Source organism: Bactrocera oleae, chromosome 2 (assembly GCF_042242935.1).
Source record: "Bactrocera oleae isolate idBacOlea1 chromosome 2, idBacOlea1, whole genome shotgun sequence".
Classification (NCBI taxonomy): Eukaryota; Metazoa; Arthropoda; class Insecta; order Diptera; family Tephritidae; genus Bactrocera; species Bactrocera oleae.
In genome coordinates, this window is record NC_091536.1 from 2,665,964 (window position 1) to 2,680,150 (window position 14,187).

General features: G+C 34.8%; 3 protein-coding genes across 23 annotated transcripts in view; 2 read left to right on the top strand and 1 right to left on the bottom strand.

Moving 5' to 3' along the window:
* mRpS9 (mitochondrial ribosomal protein S9) overlaps positions 1–4,569 on the top strand; it is a 31,543-nt gene extending 26,974 nt beyond the window's left edge. The window contains exons 7-8 of the mRNA XM_014242925.3: positions 4,149–4,311; positions 4,375–4,569. Of these exons, the coding sequence (XP_014098400.1) occupies positions 4,149–4,311; positions 4,375–4,466 (255 nt within the window). The 3' untranslated portion in view covers positions 4,467–4,569. The remainder of the gene's footprint in view (positions 1–4,148; positions 4,312–4,374) is intronic.
* Positions 4,519–6,650, bottom strand: ArgRS-m (arginyl-tRNA synthetase, mitochondrial). The gene is made up of 4 exons (XM_014242914.3): positions 6,509–6,650; positions 5,274–6,414; positions 4,839–5,208; positions 4,519–4,759 (listed from the first exon to the last, which is right to left on the bottom strand). The coding sequence occupies exons 1-4, from the start codon at positions 6,542–6,544 to the stop codon at positions 4,606–4,608; spliced, it is 1,701 nt and encodes a 566-aa protein (XP_014098389.2). The 5' UTR covers positions 6,545–6,650; the 3' UTR covers positions 4,519–4,605.
* A 240-nt stretch (positions 6,651–6,890) lies between these two features.
* Positions 6,891–14,187, top strand: part of lap (phosphatidylinositol-binding clathrin assembly protein lap) — a 35,090-nt gene continuing 27,793 nt past the window's right edge. For 10 of the 21 annotated variants that reach the window (XM_070106752.1, XM_070106761.1, XM_014242988.3 and 7 more), the window contains exons 1-2: positions 6,892–7,163; positions 9,122–9,447. In XM_070106752.1, coding sequence (XP_069962853.1) covers positions 9,312–9,447 — 136 coding nt within the window. In that variant the 5' untranslated portion in view covers positions 6,892–7,163; positions 9,122–9,311. Of the gene's footprint in view, positions 7,164–7,421; positions 7,441–8,988; positions 9,448–14,187 lie in introns of those variants that run through there. The other 11 variants (XM_014242997.3, XM_070106779.1, XM_070106801.1 and 8 more) reach the window with 5 other exon arrangements.

Consider the following 14,187-nt stretch of genomic DNA (forward strand, 5'->3'; position numbering starts at 1 on the left):
GCTTCTCTTAGACTGAGCAGTGGTTTCTTTTCAATAAGGAGAACAATAGCTTTGCACATTTAAACGTATAAATATTTAATATACCTATTTAGATTATGTCCACCAAACGTGCTGTTTCGACAGGTTTGAATCGAAGGGAAATTTTCGGTGGAATGAGTTTGATAGGTTATATGAAGATCTAAGCAACTTTTTCATTCCTGCATCACATCTTACCAAACCAAGTACCAATTCACAATTAGGTAAAAATCAATTGAAACAGTGCAACAAAAACAACCACCTATTTTATTTTAAGTATAAAAATAACGAGTAAAACTTTTCTTAACAACCGTTTAAATGTTTTTATTGCCTTTGAACTCCTTGCCATTTAATGTAACATTGTATTTTTCTGCTTGATTGATTATACTGGCGACAAAGCAAATTTTTGTCGTTTTTAAGTGTCATCTATTTTAATTTCTATCTTCTATGTACTTAACTTAGTTGCCCACCCTTGTTAAGTTGGTTTTATCTGGTTTCACTTGAGAATATATGAAAGGAAAGCACCGTTGCTATTTCTAAGTTTTGTTTGTGCAATTGAAATGCAATTGCCGAATAGTGGGTTCTGCTGTTTTTATAATAAATTAGCGCGCTTTTTAGAACCTTAGTGTATAATTTTTATTTTTTGATTTTTCGACATTTTTAAACAAAATTCTAACCTTAAAAATTAAAATTGTTGTCGCATAACCAAATTATTTGGAAGTATATTTTGGGATCTAGTATGTGCATACGCAAAATTGTTATTATTTTGGTTGACCTCTAAAGAGGTCAATGTCCAATATTAATTCGAACCTCAGCAACAATACTAAGTGACTTTTGCAAAGTTTACAGTAGCGTTTTCATCGTTTTTTCCTTCTGTAAGTGAGCGTCTCTGAGAGACTACCTTCAATTAGTTATACATGATTACATATATATTTCCCTATCTTTAACGTTAAGTAATAATCTCTGTGCTAGTACCGTCGTCCGTGATTATAACATGATTGCTTTATACCATAAGTTCAAATACGTAGAGAAGAGCTTTTCTGACAGCCCAGACCACCAGACATTCGGGGTACCACATCCAACGGTCCACCTTCCAAAACATGAGCTTTGTTGTGAACTCTAATTATTTAAATTCGTGCTTATATATTCTAAGAATATTTAAAAGCATATGCTCTAGAGGTTTAAAAAAGAGTTGAGTCACTTATTTACTTAATATTGCTGCGACATAGCTGTACTGCTGGTCAAGCAGTTGTGGAACTAGTTCCAGACCATAGCAATACACCCATGCAACATAAGAAATTTTCAGTGCTTTGTCAGCATTTATGTAATATTTTATTACAATGCTAAAAATGATAATTGATTTGCATAAGTCTTCACTGTGTTGTTCGAAGAATGTCGTTTGACAGCTACAGAGTTGTTAATCACACATATGTATGTATACAAAAGTAATGATTACTTCTCACCGGCCCGATGTAATTTAGCAAGCGGTAGAGGCAAAGCTTGGTTGCTGATACTGTCTGGTATGGTCAGAAATTATAAAATTTTTCTTTTTACTAGGCGTCGGTAAACGCTACTTGCTATTGCACTTTCCTTTCATTGGTTAATATCTCCGGTACGTATGAGTAATATTTAATTACCGTTTGCCAATTCAAAGCAAGCTCTCTATAAACAAAAAGTAATTACTGCTCACAATCACTCGCATTTAGCATAGAATGGGAGTACATTTATTTCCTCGAAGTTGTTTAACTTTCTTTTTTTATTCTATTTTATGTTCGATTGTTTGAAATGTTGTATAACCGTTGAAGCGAAAAATTTACATACATATGCATGTACATAAAAGTATCTTGTATGTGTAGATAAGTGTAGGAGTATGTAAATGACAATACTCGACCAAAAAATATGTACACTTTAAGACTTTCAAGTAAACCGTTTGGGGTTAATTATATTTGTTGGTTCGGTAAGCCCCTATTAATCTAAGCCTAATTTATGCCGTGCACTAGAAATTGTATTAGAAATGGGCAAAATAGGCTATTAAGTAAAATTAGGTGTTTTAATAAATGTAGATGATACAATGATTACACAAACTTAATGTGAAGCGCGGACAAAGTAAATAATTAAAAATATGTTACAAAGGTTGGCTTGTTTGTAGAGGTTTTATTATGAAAAACACATTATGAAGGAACTTAGAGGCTTAAAACTTTTATTGTAAGTAAAACAAATTATAAAGGCTGTATTTTTGAGGTGTAGAATAGTTATTACAAATAAGCCACAGAAAAACGATTGAAATTTTGCACCACATTTTCTTAACTGGACAGTCTAAGCTAGTTTATCAACAGTGACCATTATCGACAATGAACTTGACGTATACTCACAAAAAGTACTTTCACGAAATCAAGTAAAATGACATAAGTGCTCAATATGATTCGATTACCAAAAATTTTATTCTGATAAAGTGATGGTTTCATACGTTCAATGGCTCATTGCATCGTCTTGCTACAAACATTTAGAATTTGACGATTGCTATCCAAATTTTTCTCTTCTGCCGAGGTGTTTTGACAACTTTAACAATTTTAACTATCTTTTGTTAAGTTAAGCTTTCGAAAAGTATTTATTTAAAAGTTTTTGTTTTAGTTTATTTTGTCTCTTATGTGGTGATCAAAGAGAAGCTAACTATTTATTTGACGACTTTTGTAATTGCATAGACATTTTAAATACGGTACCTAGGTATATGTCAGTATAAGCAAATGCAATATAAATGTTGGCACAGGAAATTGTATTGTTATGGAAATTACGAATTTTCACATTGCCATGAAATTGAATTTTTCATTATTTGGCATTTAATCGGTCAAATGAAATACTATCTCGACTTTCTGTGCCCGAATGTATAACTAGTATATATACCAATCTGTTCATGTACTATATGCAAGTAAATGAAACAAAATCGGATTCAAGCAAACGCGTCAACCTGTCGATGATTATTTGTACATATTTGTAGTTGTTCTGAATTTTGTGGTTGTTCGTGTTCATTGTGAAACTGTCTGCCTTTGTTCCAAAATGAACTGACCTGGAAGAGTGTTTATACAAGTATATCACGCTATGACAACAACAGGGTTTATATATACATATTATATTTTTCACACATTAAATTTTGATTGTTGAAAATTGGATGGCTTTCACTTGTACACTTTATAAGAAATGCACAAGTTAATTATGTTATAAGTCACCTAAAACTATTCGAGATAGATATGTCTGTCCGTCCGTGGAATCGATGTTATAACTTTGCCTGCGCAATCTCCGGATTTAAATCTTATAGAAAGACTGTGGAAGATTGTAAAGGCAAAGTTGGGAAACAACGAAATGATTCGGCCAATGAGTAGATCACTTATTGCAACTGTTAAATCCCTGTCCAATCCGGGGAGACACGACGACCGGGTTGAAATCCAATTCGATGGTCACGCCTCCTCTGACTCGAAGAATTGCGCGACCTACTTTAGCCGTAAACGACGGGAGTAAAGTGCTTCACCAAGGTCCTCAACCTGTCACTAACCAGTCTTCGGATACCCGATGTGAGAAATCGGAAGAGTGACCCCCCAAAAGAAGCCTGGGAATCTCGCAAATCTATGTTTCCTCCAAGGTTGAAGAGATGGACCATTATTTATCTGAGCGATCGTTAATCATCCGTACTATTTCGAAGTCGGATCCCTATCTCTCCTACTAAATTCACAGCGACCATATTTACCAACTGGTCGTAGGAATACAAAGTAGACCTCAACACTTTTGTCGATCCCGTTAAAATTCCGTTTGATAGTCTCTACCATACTCCTTCACTTCACATACTACAGCGATCATTAACAAAGTACAAAGCCGCAACAAGATCCTCAAGTCGCAAGCTGCCAGCACCTGGCGCAAGAAGAAACACAAATTGTTGGCCACTTACAAGGCCGACTCTAATATGGGTGCCTGGATACAACAGGTCGAATCTAAAGAAGATCCGATTCCGATTTCCCAACATTTTTTTTCAAAGTTTACTAGTACAGTTTTTATTTTACAACAATTATTATACTTGTTTTGATCGAAGAAAGTATTTTTGTCAACTTGAAAACAAATTTTATTGTACATCATATCTTTTTCAGGTTCTTTTTCCGCTTATTTTTGCTGAAATGATTGGCAAAGTTGATGTCGAGGCCAACGTGGAAGGCGGTGGACCCTCTGGTCAGGCGGGTGCCATTCGTTGGGGCATAGCAATGAGTTTGCGTAGCTTCGTGGATCAAGAAATGGTGGAGTCGATGCGGTTAGGTATGCAATCCCATTGATTTTATATATGGTAATTCGACCTTTTACAAAACTTTTTTTTTGCAGCCGGTCTATTGCAGCGTGACTATCGCCGTCGTGAACGTAAGAAGTATGGACAGGAAGGTGCGCGTCGCAAATACACATGGAAGAAGCGTTAAAAATTAACGTTACCGCCTAAAACAATTTAAGTGTACTAAAAGAAAAACGATATGTTCAATAAAATCTATATTTCAGAGCACATTTGTAACAATTATGTACACACAAAAAAAAATATTATTTTGCAAAACTTAACGAAAACTACATTTGTTCAAGTGGCCGTAATCCAAGTATACGCATGCCTGTGTTTAGATTACGTTTAGCGGCACTGAATAGGAGCAAACGATTTTGTTGTTTACTAAGGCAGTCTTCATTTTTGACATTTAAGCGCTTCAAAGCTCGACTAGTTGAGTTGCTAAAATTGGTAAAAAAAAAAAAATATATATATATATATATATATTCAACATAGTTAAATAGCATCACTAAATTTTTACCAAAGTGTGAATAGGTGGTTCACCAGTATACACACTTCTAATTGTTTCTTCGACATCCACAGAGCTTGGTCAAATCGCGCTATTTCATGTAATAGGTTTTGCGCTTCAGGCTCTGACAACTGCGCTACATCCACCTTACAGTTGGAGGTATCAATATGCTTTAGATTCTGTAATAAGCTATGCAGTCGGCAATGTGTGTATTGCAGTTTTATTCCCGTGTCGCCATTCACTTGTAACGCTTTTTTCCAATCGAAGTCATAGTCACGTTGTCTACGTTGTTTCAGATCATTTGTGATAACCGCAGACACACCTAGTACATCGGCAATAGTTTTATAATCACTGGATGAACTGGACAATTCCACTTTAGTTGCTGTCAGTATGAAAATAAAAGAAGTGAGAAACATTAGCTAAGGAATGGATATACTTTGAACTTACTAGCACTTTGCAATTGTTTTTCTAGCATTAAATCTCGCGCTTCATCAAGTACGTCACGCAAAAAAACTACTTTGCCGCTACGCGTACTCATGCCATGTATTCGTCCGAATTTTATATGGACCATCCGATCTAATGATATGTCGGTTGTCAGAGCGGCTGTCGTTTTGAAAAGCGCATTAAAATGATCCGCTTGCCCATTATCAACCACATAATACATTCGTTCAAAGTTATAACGTCGAAACCGATCCAGCACAGCTGCTATGTCCCGAGTTAAATATAAACTGGATCCATCACTTTTCACTACCGGTATACGTCTTCCATCCACTTTAACCACTTTTCTTCCATCGCTTTCGTCTAGCAAAAGTGCTTGTTCTTGCAAGCGCTCTAAGACATCGCTGATTTGTCGTTGCGAGTACTGCGATTCCCAATCATATTGATCGAAATGTACACCCAACCGCGCATAAACTTGCTCTAATTCTGTCACAGTGTATTTCCGATATTCCTGCCACTGCCGCGCCAATTCAGCGTCAGTTCCATTTTCCAGATTTGTGAAGCATTCTCTTGCTTTCTCCGTAATATTGGCATCTGTTTTGGCTAAAGTGTTGGCAGCTACGTACGCGGAATATAGTGTTTCAATTGGTTTGGAACGCATCTGCTCATTGGTTATACCAAGCATTTGAACACCTAAATGTAGCATACCAAACTGCGTACCCCAATCGCCAAGATAGTTGATGCGTGTTACACGATAACCTAAATGCTGGTGCAAATTAGAGAGTACATTTCCGATTATTGTGGAACGTAAGTGACCGACATGGAACGGCTTGGCTATGTTGGGAGAACTATAATCGAATACCACATGAGATTCTAATCGCGGCGCAGATTCACCATTATCCTGCAGTAATAACTCTGCAAATGACTGTATTTGTAGTTGAAATTCCACACGAGCTGGAACTTTACCACTTGTTGGTAAAAGATTCACCGTTTTAATAAGTGATTTGTCATATTGCAAGTTTGGTATTAGTTGAAGTAATTCATTGCTTCTGTCGCTAGGCGGTGGAGTCCAATGTAGTATTGCAGACTGTTTTGCCGGTACTTCCAACTCGTAGTATACATTATGAGCAATTTGTGTTGCCAGTGAAATCTGAAAGCAAAATTTAACATCAGATGATATTTTACATTATGTTCTTATGACTCTTTCAAGAATATTTGGACTTTTAATTAAAACGAATATTTACTTTTTCACAGATAGCGCTACGAATTCGTGCGCTCATTTTCACAACTCATATTCGAATTGTTATCAATTCGAACAAAAACACAGCTGGTTGTCAGAGTTTCAGATTCTTGCAATTTTGATCTAATAGATGTCATGATCAATAAATTGTAATATTACAACACCATTTTAGGTACTTGTGCTTATGTTGTATTTATTAAAACGTGTTCACTAAATTAAATAAGATGTAATGCTAATTAAAAGGTACTAATAAATAAAGCAAAAGTCAGCCAACGCACATTAAAAAAAGAAAAGTCGGCTGGCAATACCTACAATTATAAATGTCAAATAAAGCAGAATCCAATTAGAAGTGGCAGCAGCAGGAAAAGCAGAGGAATCAAAATCGACGTCCAGAAAGTTTTTTCTCCCAAACGATTGACACGAATCACACATACATGGTTGAGAAAAGAGTGGAGAGGTGTTGGAACTCAAATTGGAAAAATCGAAAGAATAAAATTTAAACTCGCGCAGAATTGTGAAGAATAAACTTTAATTGTATTCAAATTCTTAGCCAAATAGTAATTATAAAAGAAATATTATATGAATTGAGTGCAAATTAAAGTGAAGAATTTAAAGCGCTGTGCAAAAGCCGAAACCAGTTGGTTGGAAAAAATATAAAAGTGAGTGTCAATGTGGATTAACAATCAGTAAAAGAAAGAATGTAGAAACGAAGTTGAAAAAATATACATACTATATTTATAACGATAAATATGAAAGTAGTGACAAAAAAATTGTTGTGCAAATAGAAATTAAGAATAATTTTAATTGCCTTAGGACGTTTGAGGTTTCGGTGCTTCATCTTCGCTGGCAACAAATGAGGTCTAAAGAGCAAGCAAGTGCGTGTTGTACGTGGCTATGGCTTTACCGAATTGTGGCCAATCAAAAGCTCCACATCTAGTGGGTACCACAATATATGATACTACTATGATTAAATAAATTCTCCAATAATGGGTATTCTGCCTTGTTGGCAGTTTGTGTGCAATGGACTTTTAATTACCGCCATTCTTGAAATAGTTAAAAGTATACTACATATATTTGAAGTTATCATTTGGAAATTGCGAACTACGTACAGGTGCAGCTGCAGCTAACAGGCATTGATTTTTGTGGCGCCACTGCCAACGTCGGCGTCAATTTTGACGCTTTCAACAACGTCAACGTAGCGCTTTGAACTACGCCAGTTACTCAGGCGCCTTGTAGTAAAGCCATTGTGAAAGTATTCCCCAAGATGATATTGAGGGTGGTAAATTTGAAAAATTAGGATGGAGGAACCTACTTGTTTGATAAAGTAGTGAAGTTGGTAGCTAAATATCTGGTTGTACGAATTTTAGTTAGAAGTGCAAGTTTTATATTCTATTTACATTCAATGATGATACATAAGGTATATACATATAACTACGCTACTTATGTATAGACCGTTTGCTAGTACATTATATCTTAAATGTAAGGGCGGTTTTGTCCTTTTACTTGGCGTCAGCCCGTCCGACGCTCTAGTTGTTCCCAGCACTTATCGATTTCGTAATGGACTGGAACACATTGGCGTGCTGACTTTCTGTTCGTTTTATGAATAATTCTTGCTATCACATTTGTTAGAAATTGCAATCCCGCGAACCATTTTTTTTTACATACAGACACATTTTTGTATGAGGCTAGCGGTTCATTTAAGAGATAAATTGTATATTTTTATGCACGCTTCTTATACGGTAAATGTTTAAATTTTGATGTCATTAATAGATAATATATTCTTAGCCATATGTTGTATATATAATTGAAATATATAAGTTTCCCTATTTCCCAAACAAAAATAATGTTCCATATCTCCTTTAAGTTGAATTTTAATTGTAAAAAATTAATGTACACATATATGTACTTATATGTACTTATGTAAGCACTATAACGCCTATTTAAAATATTTAACTACCATGCAGATAAGAAAATATTAAAGTGGTTTCAACTTATGTATGTATATACAGCCATTTGTACGTACTGAATTTGTACGCCCCTATCAAATATTGCTAGTTGCAATCAGCGAATGAACCGCAAATACCGCAATCGCATCACAAATTTAAAGTCATTTTTGTAAAGCCTTTTTATATCATCAGTGCCTACAAGTTGTGTTTAAGTACTTAGAAATGTGTGGTAAAAAGCATGAATGAAATTTTTGTTATAGAATCTTAAATAAAAATCGTCAAAAGTATCTGACACTGGTAAAAAGATAAATGTCTCAAAAAGTGTTTGTATTTATTTAAAGATTTAGCAAAGTTTTTGTCTGTTGTAAACAGCTGTCTTCTGCTGTTTCAATAAGATAAATTAAATTATTACATATTTTCGTTTAAAGAAGATTAGTGATCGAAAATATAAAATTTTTAACATAAATAGTAATAGTTAACTATTTATTTGTATAAACTAAAATAATTTAATTTTTGTCATATGTCAATGTCAAAACAGACTTGCTCAATACTTGTGCTATAAATAAGAATATAAGTTGTCACTCAATGAATTCTAACTCAAAATAAATCAAACTATTTAAGCTCAATTTTATTCAAATCCCATCTTCGTCAAAAAACATATACTCCTATAGGGCGAAACGTGATAAACAAAAATTGTAAAAAGGAAATAACGGTACTTTAAACAGACAGTAATAATAGTTGTCAAGCAGTGAGCGTAAACACCATAACTATTCTATCACTGACTTCAAGTCCAACTCCAGCTTCGAACTCTGCTAAGATAGCACCAGAAAAACGCACAGCAAATTAAAAAGCGGCAGCATCATGACTATGGCAGGGCAGACCATCAACGATCGGCTCTTGGCAGCGCGACATAGCCTTGCCGGTCAAGGCCTGGCTAAGTCAGTGTGCAAGGCCACCACAGAGGAGTGCATCGGGCCCAAGAAGAAACATTTGGATTGTAAGTACATACATACATATTTACTCTTTCATATATTATATATACAGTTGTCGTATTATATAAAAAACTACCAATGAAACATATACCTAAGTGTGTATGTACATATATGCATTCATAAATATTTTCGGCCAAAAAAACACATACATATGCATGCACAATCACATGTTGCTATACGTGTAGCAATACGTTTGCATATTTTGTTTTTTATGATCGTCTGGATTTGTATACAATTTGTACGTGCGTACGTACATAAATATGTATGTATGTCTGCATGGACCCACTTTTAGGTGAAAACCCATACCTTGGGACCTGCTTCATCGATTTAAACCAAAAAGTAATTACGCTCTTCTCATATTTCTATGTTATGGTGCGAAAATGGACGAAATCGGATTACAACCACGCCTATTTCCCATATAACACCATTTTAAATTCCATCTGATTTTTTCATCTTCCACTATGCAAATCAAGAAACAATGATTGTATCCTTGTAAAACTTCGTGTATGATTGTATCCTTGTAAAAAAAATAACATGTTTGTTACTGAAAACTTGAAGATTAGTTTTGTTCATGTGGTCTTCATAAACTGCAAACAGCACCATCGCAATTTCAGTCCATAAAGTTTTTAAAAATAATATTACTACACTTAAGTTATTAAGTTCAAGTTGATGTTTTCGTTCAAGGTCAATTAGGCGTGCTTTGTGGTGTAAACCTCATTCATACTCTCTAATCGCGGACTGTGCCACAATTTGTAATAGCAATAAAAACAAATACACATAGCGAGCTTTCCATTTCTAAGCGATGCAAAGTAATTTCGTTTGGTTAAATAGCTCAACTTAATTTCCTAATGGGTGCTAACAGATATTCAACGCACCTTCAAACATTAGCGAAAATGTCATAAAAACAATAGTGGAAGCAAAGCAAGAAATAAAGCGAAAGGAAGCGCACTGTAAAATTGCCACTTGAACGCATTGTGTTGTTGTGTTTATTTTCACTTTTCAAATCACTTTATTACGCGTGTGCATGCCTTATCGCGAGGTATGTGTGTATGTATTCGTACATATGTATCCTATCGTGCAGTGTGCAGTGCCTGCTGTTGTACTGTAATTGTTGATGTTATTGCTGCATCTCTGTGACAGCTGCTGTTGTTGCTTGCTCCAAGACGCTGCTGGCAATGCACGCTAAACTTCAACCAAATGCAATGGAATCAAATTGGATATACATATGTACATACCATTCATACATAAATGTACAATGACTCACAAAACTATTTTGCCCATGATATTATATGTTATTATAATTTATAAATTAAATTTTTATATTTTTTCTAATTTATTCAAATATTATTTCATACTAAAATACTTTGTTACTTCATCAATACGTAAGCGAAACGTCAAAAAGAGCATATACAGTATCGGTCAAAACATTTGCAACTGAAATATGATAATGAAAATACTGTCGTTTACGAATACCGTAATTGCCGGCGACCTATTTAAATTTTATTTTAAATATTGGATGTAGATTAAGGTAAAGAAAACAAATTTATTATAATTTTACAGTTTATGTGTATAATGTAAATAAAAAAAAAACGATATAACATTTATATTAAATCAGACAAAACAATTGCAACTCAAAGAAAACGGTACATTATTTTTAATAAATTAAAATGAAAACTTAGTATTTTGTGGCAACCCATTGCTCTCAATAACTGCTTTGCAACTCCGCGGCATTGAAGCTATAAGGTTATTCAGGCATATTTCTCCGTGCCTCCAGGACTCTTCGGAATAACTGATCAGCATTTGCCACATTACTGCGATTAATTCTCTTTTTTACAATTTCCTATTGGGTTAAGGTCTTGTGGATTATGTCCATTATTTTAGAACCATGATTTTAGAACCTTGCTGTATGCTTCGGGACGTTGTCCTGTTGGAAGACTCACTTAAGTGGCATTTCCCATTCAGCATGTGGCAGCATTACGAATTCCATAATGTCTCTGAAGACGTATCGATACATGGTACCATTAATACGATGAAGTGGCCCTAAACCAAGAGCAGAAAAGCCTTCCCAGCCACAATGTTTGACTTTTTTCAGACAATACGAATTTTGAAGACGTTTGTCTCATGGGCGTCGAACGTAACACACGCCATCATTTCCTACCAAATTAAATTTGGACTCTTACTGAAAAAAACAATTTTCCACCTTAACAGACATTCTATATGATCTTTAGCGAACTGCAATCGCTGTGAGTGTGCATTAACAAACAAGTAATCGTAATTTTGCCAATTAGATTTAAAATTATCAATTCTAATTCTATTTTTAACAATTAAATTCAAAAATGAAAAATTAAATTTTTGAATTAATAGCAATAGCAATTTAATTTTTGAATTTATAATTATATGCTTAAAAATACATTTTTAATCCCAACTACCGAATCACAAATTACAAATTTTGTTTTTCAATTTGGTATATGGGGTTAAGATGTTTGTTTTAAGTTTCAATCCGGTACTTGTGATTAAAAAATACAAACAGTTTTTAGGTTTCGGGATTTCAAACCTTGACATGAATAAAGTAAAATCGTTAAAAAACAGGTAAGAAAGAGCAAAGTTCGGGTGTAACCAAACATTTTACACTCTCGCAACTTGCAAAGATCGAATCCAGGGAAATTACTTCAGGTGTTGGCAAAATTTTATATTAAAGGAAGTACTCGTATTGATCTGATTCAACCCATTTTTGACACAAAGACATACTATAATCGAGAGTTTCATTTATTTATTTCATTATTGCCAATTGCATTAAATGTTGAGTGAGGTGCTGCCATTTCTATTGGTTTTGTAGTTCTTCCCCTTGACATTGGGGCTTGGGGTGTAGAATATGTTTACACGTGATAATAAGAAACCAATGTGCGCAAGCTCGTTCTCTATTGTATTTTCTTAGCTGGGAGCGAAACAAATATTATGTGGCAATATGTTAAAGTAGTTTACGTGCGCTTAAGTTAAAGTATGAGTAGTATTATCCTAGTAATGAATCAGCGTAGTATTCATTTCCATTTTATCGTTATTTGAAGTTTCTAATTTCAGGGTACAACTTGTATTAATTTATCTGGGTCAACCAAAGTAACTTTAAGATATCTTTACTTTCACTATTAGAGCAGTATTTTGCAAAATTTTTAATTAAAGGCATTATACACTTGTGGCAACGCTTTTTCCAATCCTCGAAGCATTTCTGAAATGCTCTTTTCAGTATGGCCATCAGCTCTTTCTTCGATTCTGACTTCATCTCATCAATTGCGGCAAAACGCTTTCCTTTCATAGGTTTCTTCTGTTTTGTAAATAGAAAAACGTCGCAAGAAGCCAAATCTGGTGAATACGATGGTTGAGGCATGATTACGGTTTTGTTTTTGGCCTCCTGAGCGATGCTAATGCGACATGCTTTTGCAAGAAAATTTAGCAATTTCAGAATAAACTTCGATGCCGCACGTTTCATGCCCCCAAACGTTCGAGAAAATTGAATGGCATTAGCCAATTGATATGTCAACATCCTCTGGAATTTCCCTAATAGTGATTCGATGATTTTCAATTTCCAAAGGATTATACTAGGGCACATACACGGATAATGACTCGCCAGGAGCTTCGAGAGCTTAGTTGGTTCTTAAACATCCATCTTATAGACTGGTTCGGCACCAAGTGATTACTACTTGCTCTTGTCTATGGCGAATGATTTTACTGGTAAAAAATCCGCCTGAAGAAAAGCTTGACATTACCCTCAAAATGGCAAGAATTTATCGACTTAAATCTGATAATTTTAATAATGGTAAAAAACCTTCAAATTAATGAAAAAAGTTGTTGTATTCATTTCTGCTTCCGAAGACTCTGAATGGCTTATGGTCATTTGGCTTCTGGTCATATTCGAAATATGCATTGGATTAAGGCACGAGAACTGTGTGGGTTTGAACAAAATTGTCGTTTTACACGTCAAACGAAATTTCAAAATATTAGTCGACGTATGCCAAACCAAGTAAATTAGTACGCCTATCGAAGAGTGTGTCAACGTTTGTAAGTTCAAAGATCCAAATCAAGTTCTTGTATGGAAACTTTTTTATATGTGAATTGTATTATAGCTTCGGTGCAGCCGAAGTTAACGCTTTTTTGTTTTGTTATTTTTAACAATATATACTATATACATATGTATGTACATGTGTAGTTAGATCTTCGTTACTGGGGTCACTGTCTTCTAAATTTATGCAGATTTCCATTATGTTAACTCTATCTATCTCCTAGTATTTAGATGAGTTGCGCACGTACCCACATACGCACAAACATATGTACACTACTCACATTTGTCACACTAATTTATTCCATTTGAATTTACACTCGCTTCTTGTAACTGTTTGTGTCTATACGCAGTTCGATTTTCTGTTTCTGATATTTGCTAAAATTTGCATTTTACTTTGCGTTGTTAATAACTGACAAATATACGTCACATAACAAACTTTACGACAACTGTCAATAGGATTTTCTACATTTCAACGCTAGCGTCTGCGCTCATAACGTAAACATGTTCCGATAATATATTCCATGCTCTTATTATGCCGTTTGGCGTGACTCACAGACGTTTCATTTTGTGCTCTATTAGTGCCAGTTCACACACAGACTCTTTTGTAACCCAAACCGGTTTATTGTGGGCGAGGGGACGACTAGGAAAGACGAAAGGACCGTGCCACTCGTGCTCGGGTGGCACGCTTTGT

Coding starts and splice junctions, on each gene's coding strand:
- ArgRS-m (XM_014242914.3), bottom strand. CDS start 6,544: ATGAGCGCACGAATTCGTAGCGCTATCTGTGAAAAA. Junction 6,415..6,508: donor GTAGCGCTATCTGTGAAAAA/GTAAATATTCGT, acceptor TTTTGCTTTCAG/ATTTCACTGGCAACACAAAT. Junction 4,760..4,838: donor AACCACCTATTCACACTTTG/GTAAAAATTTAG, acceptor TACCAATTTTAG/CAACTCAACTAGTCGAGCTT.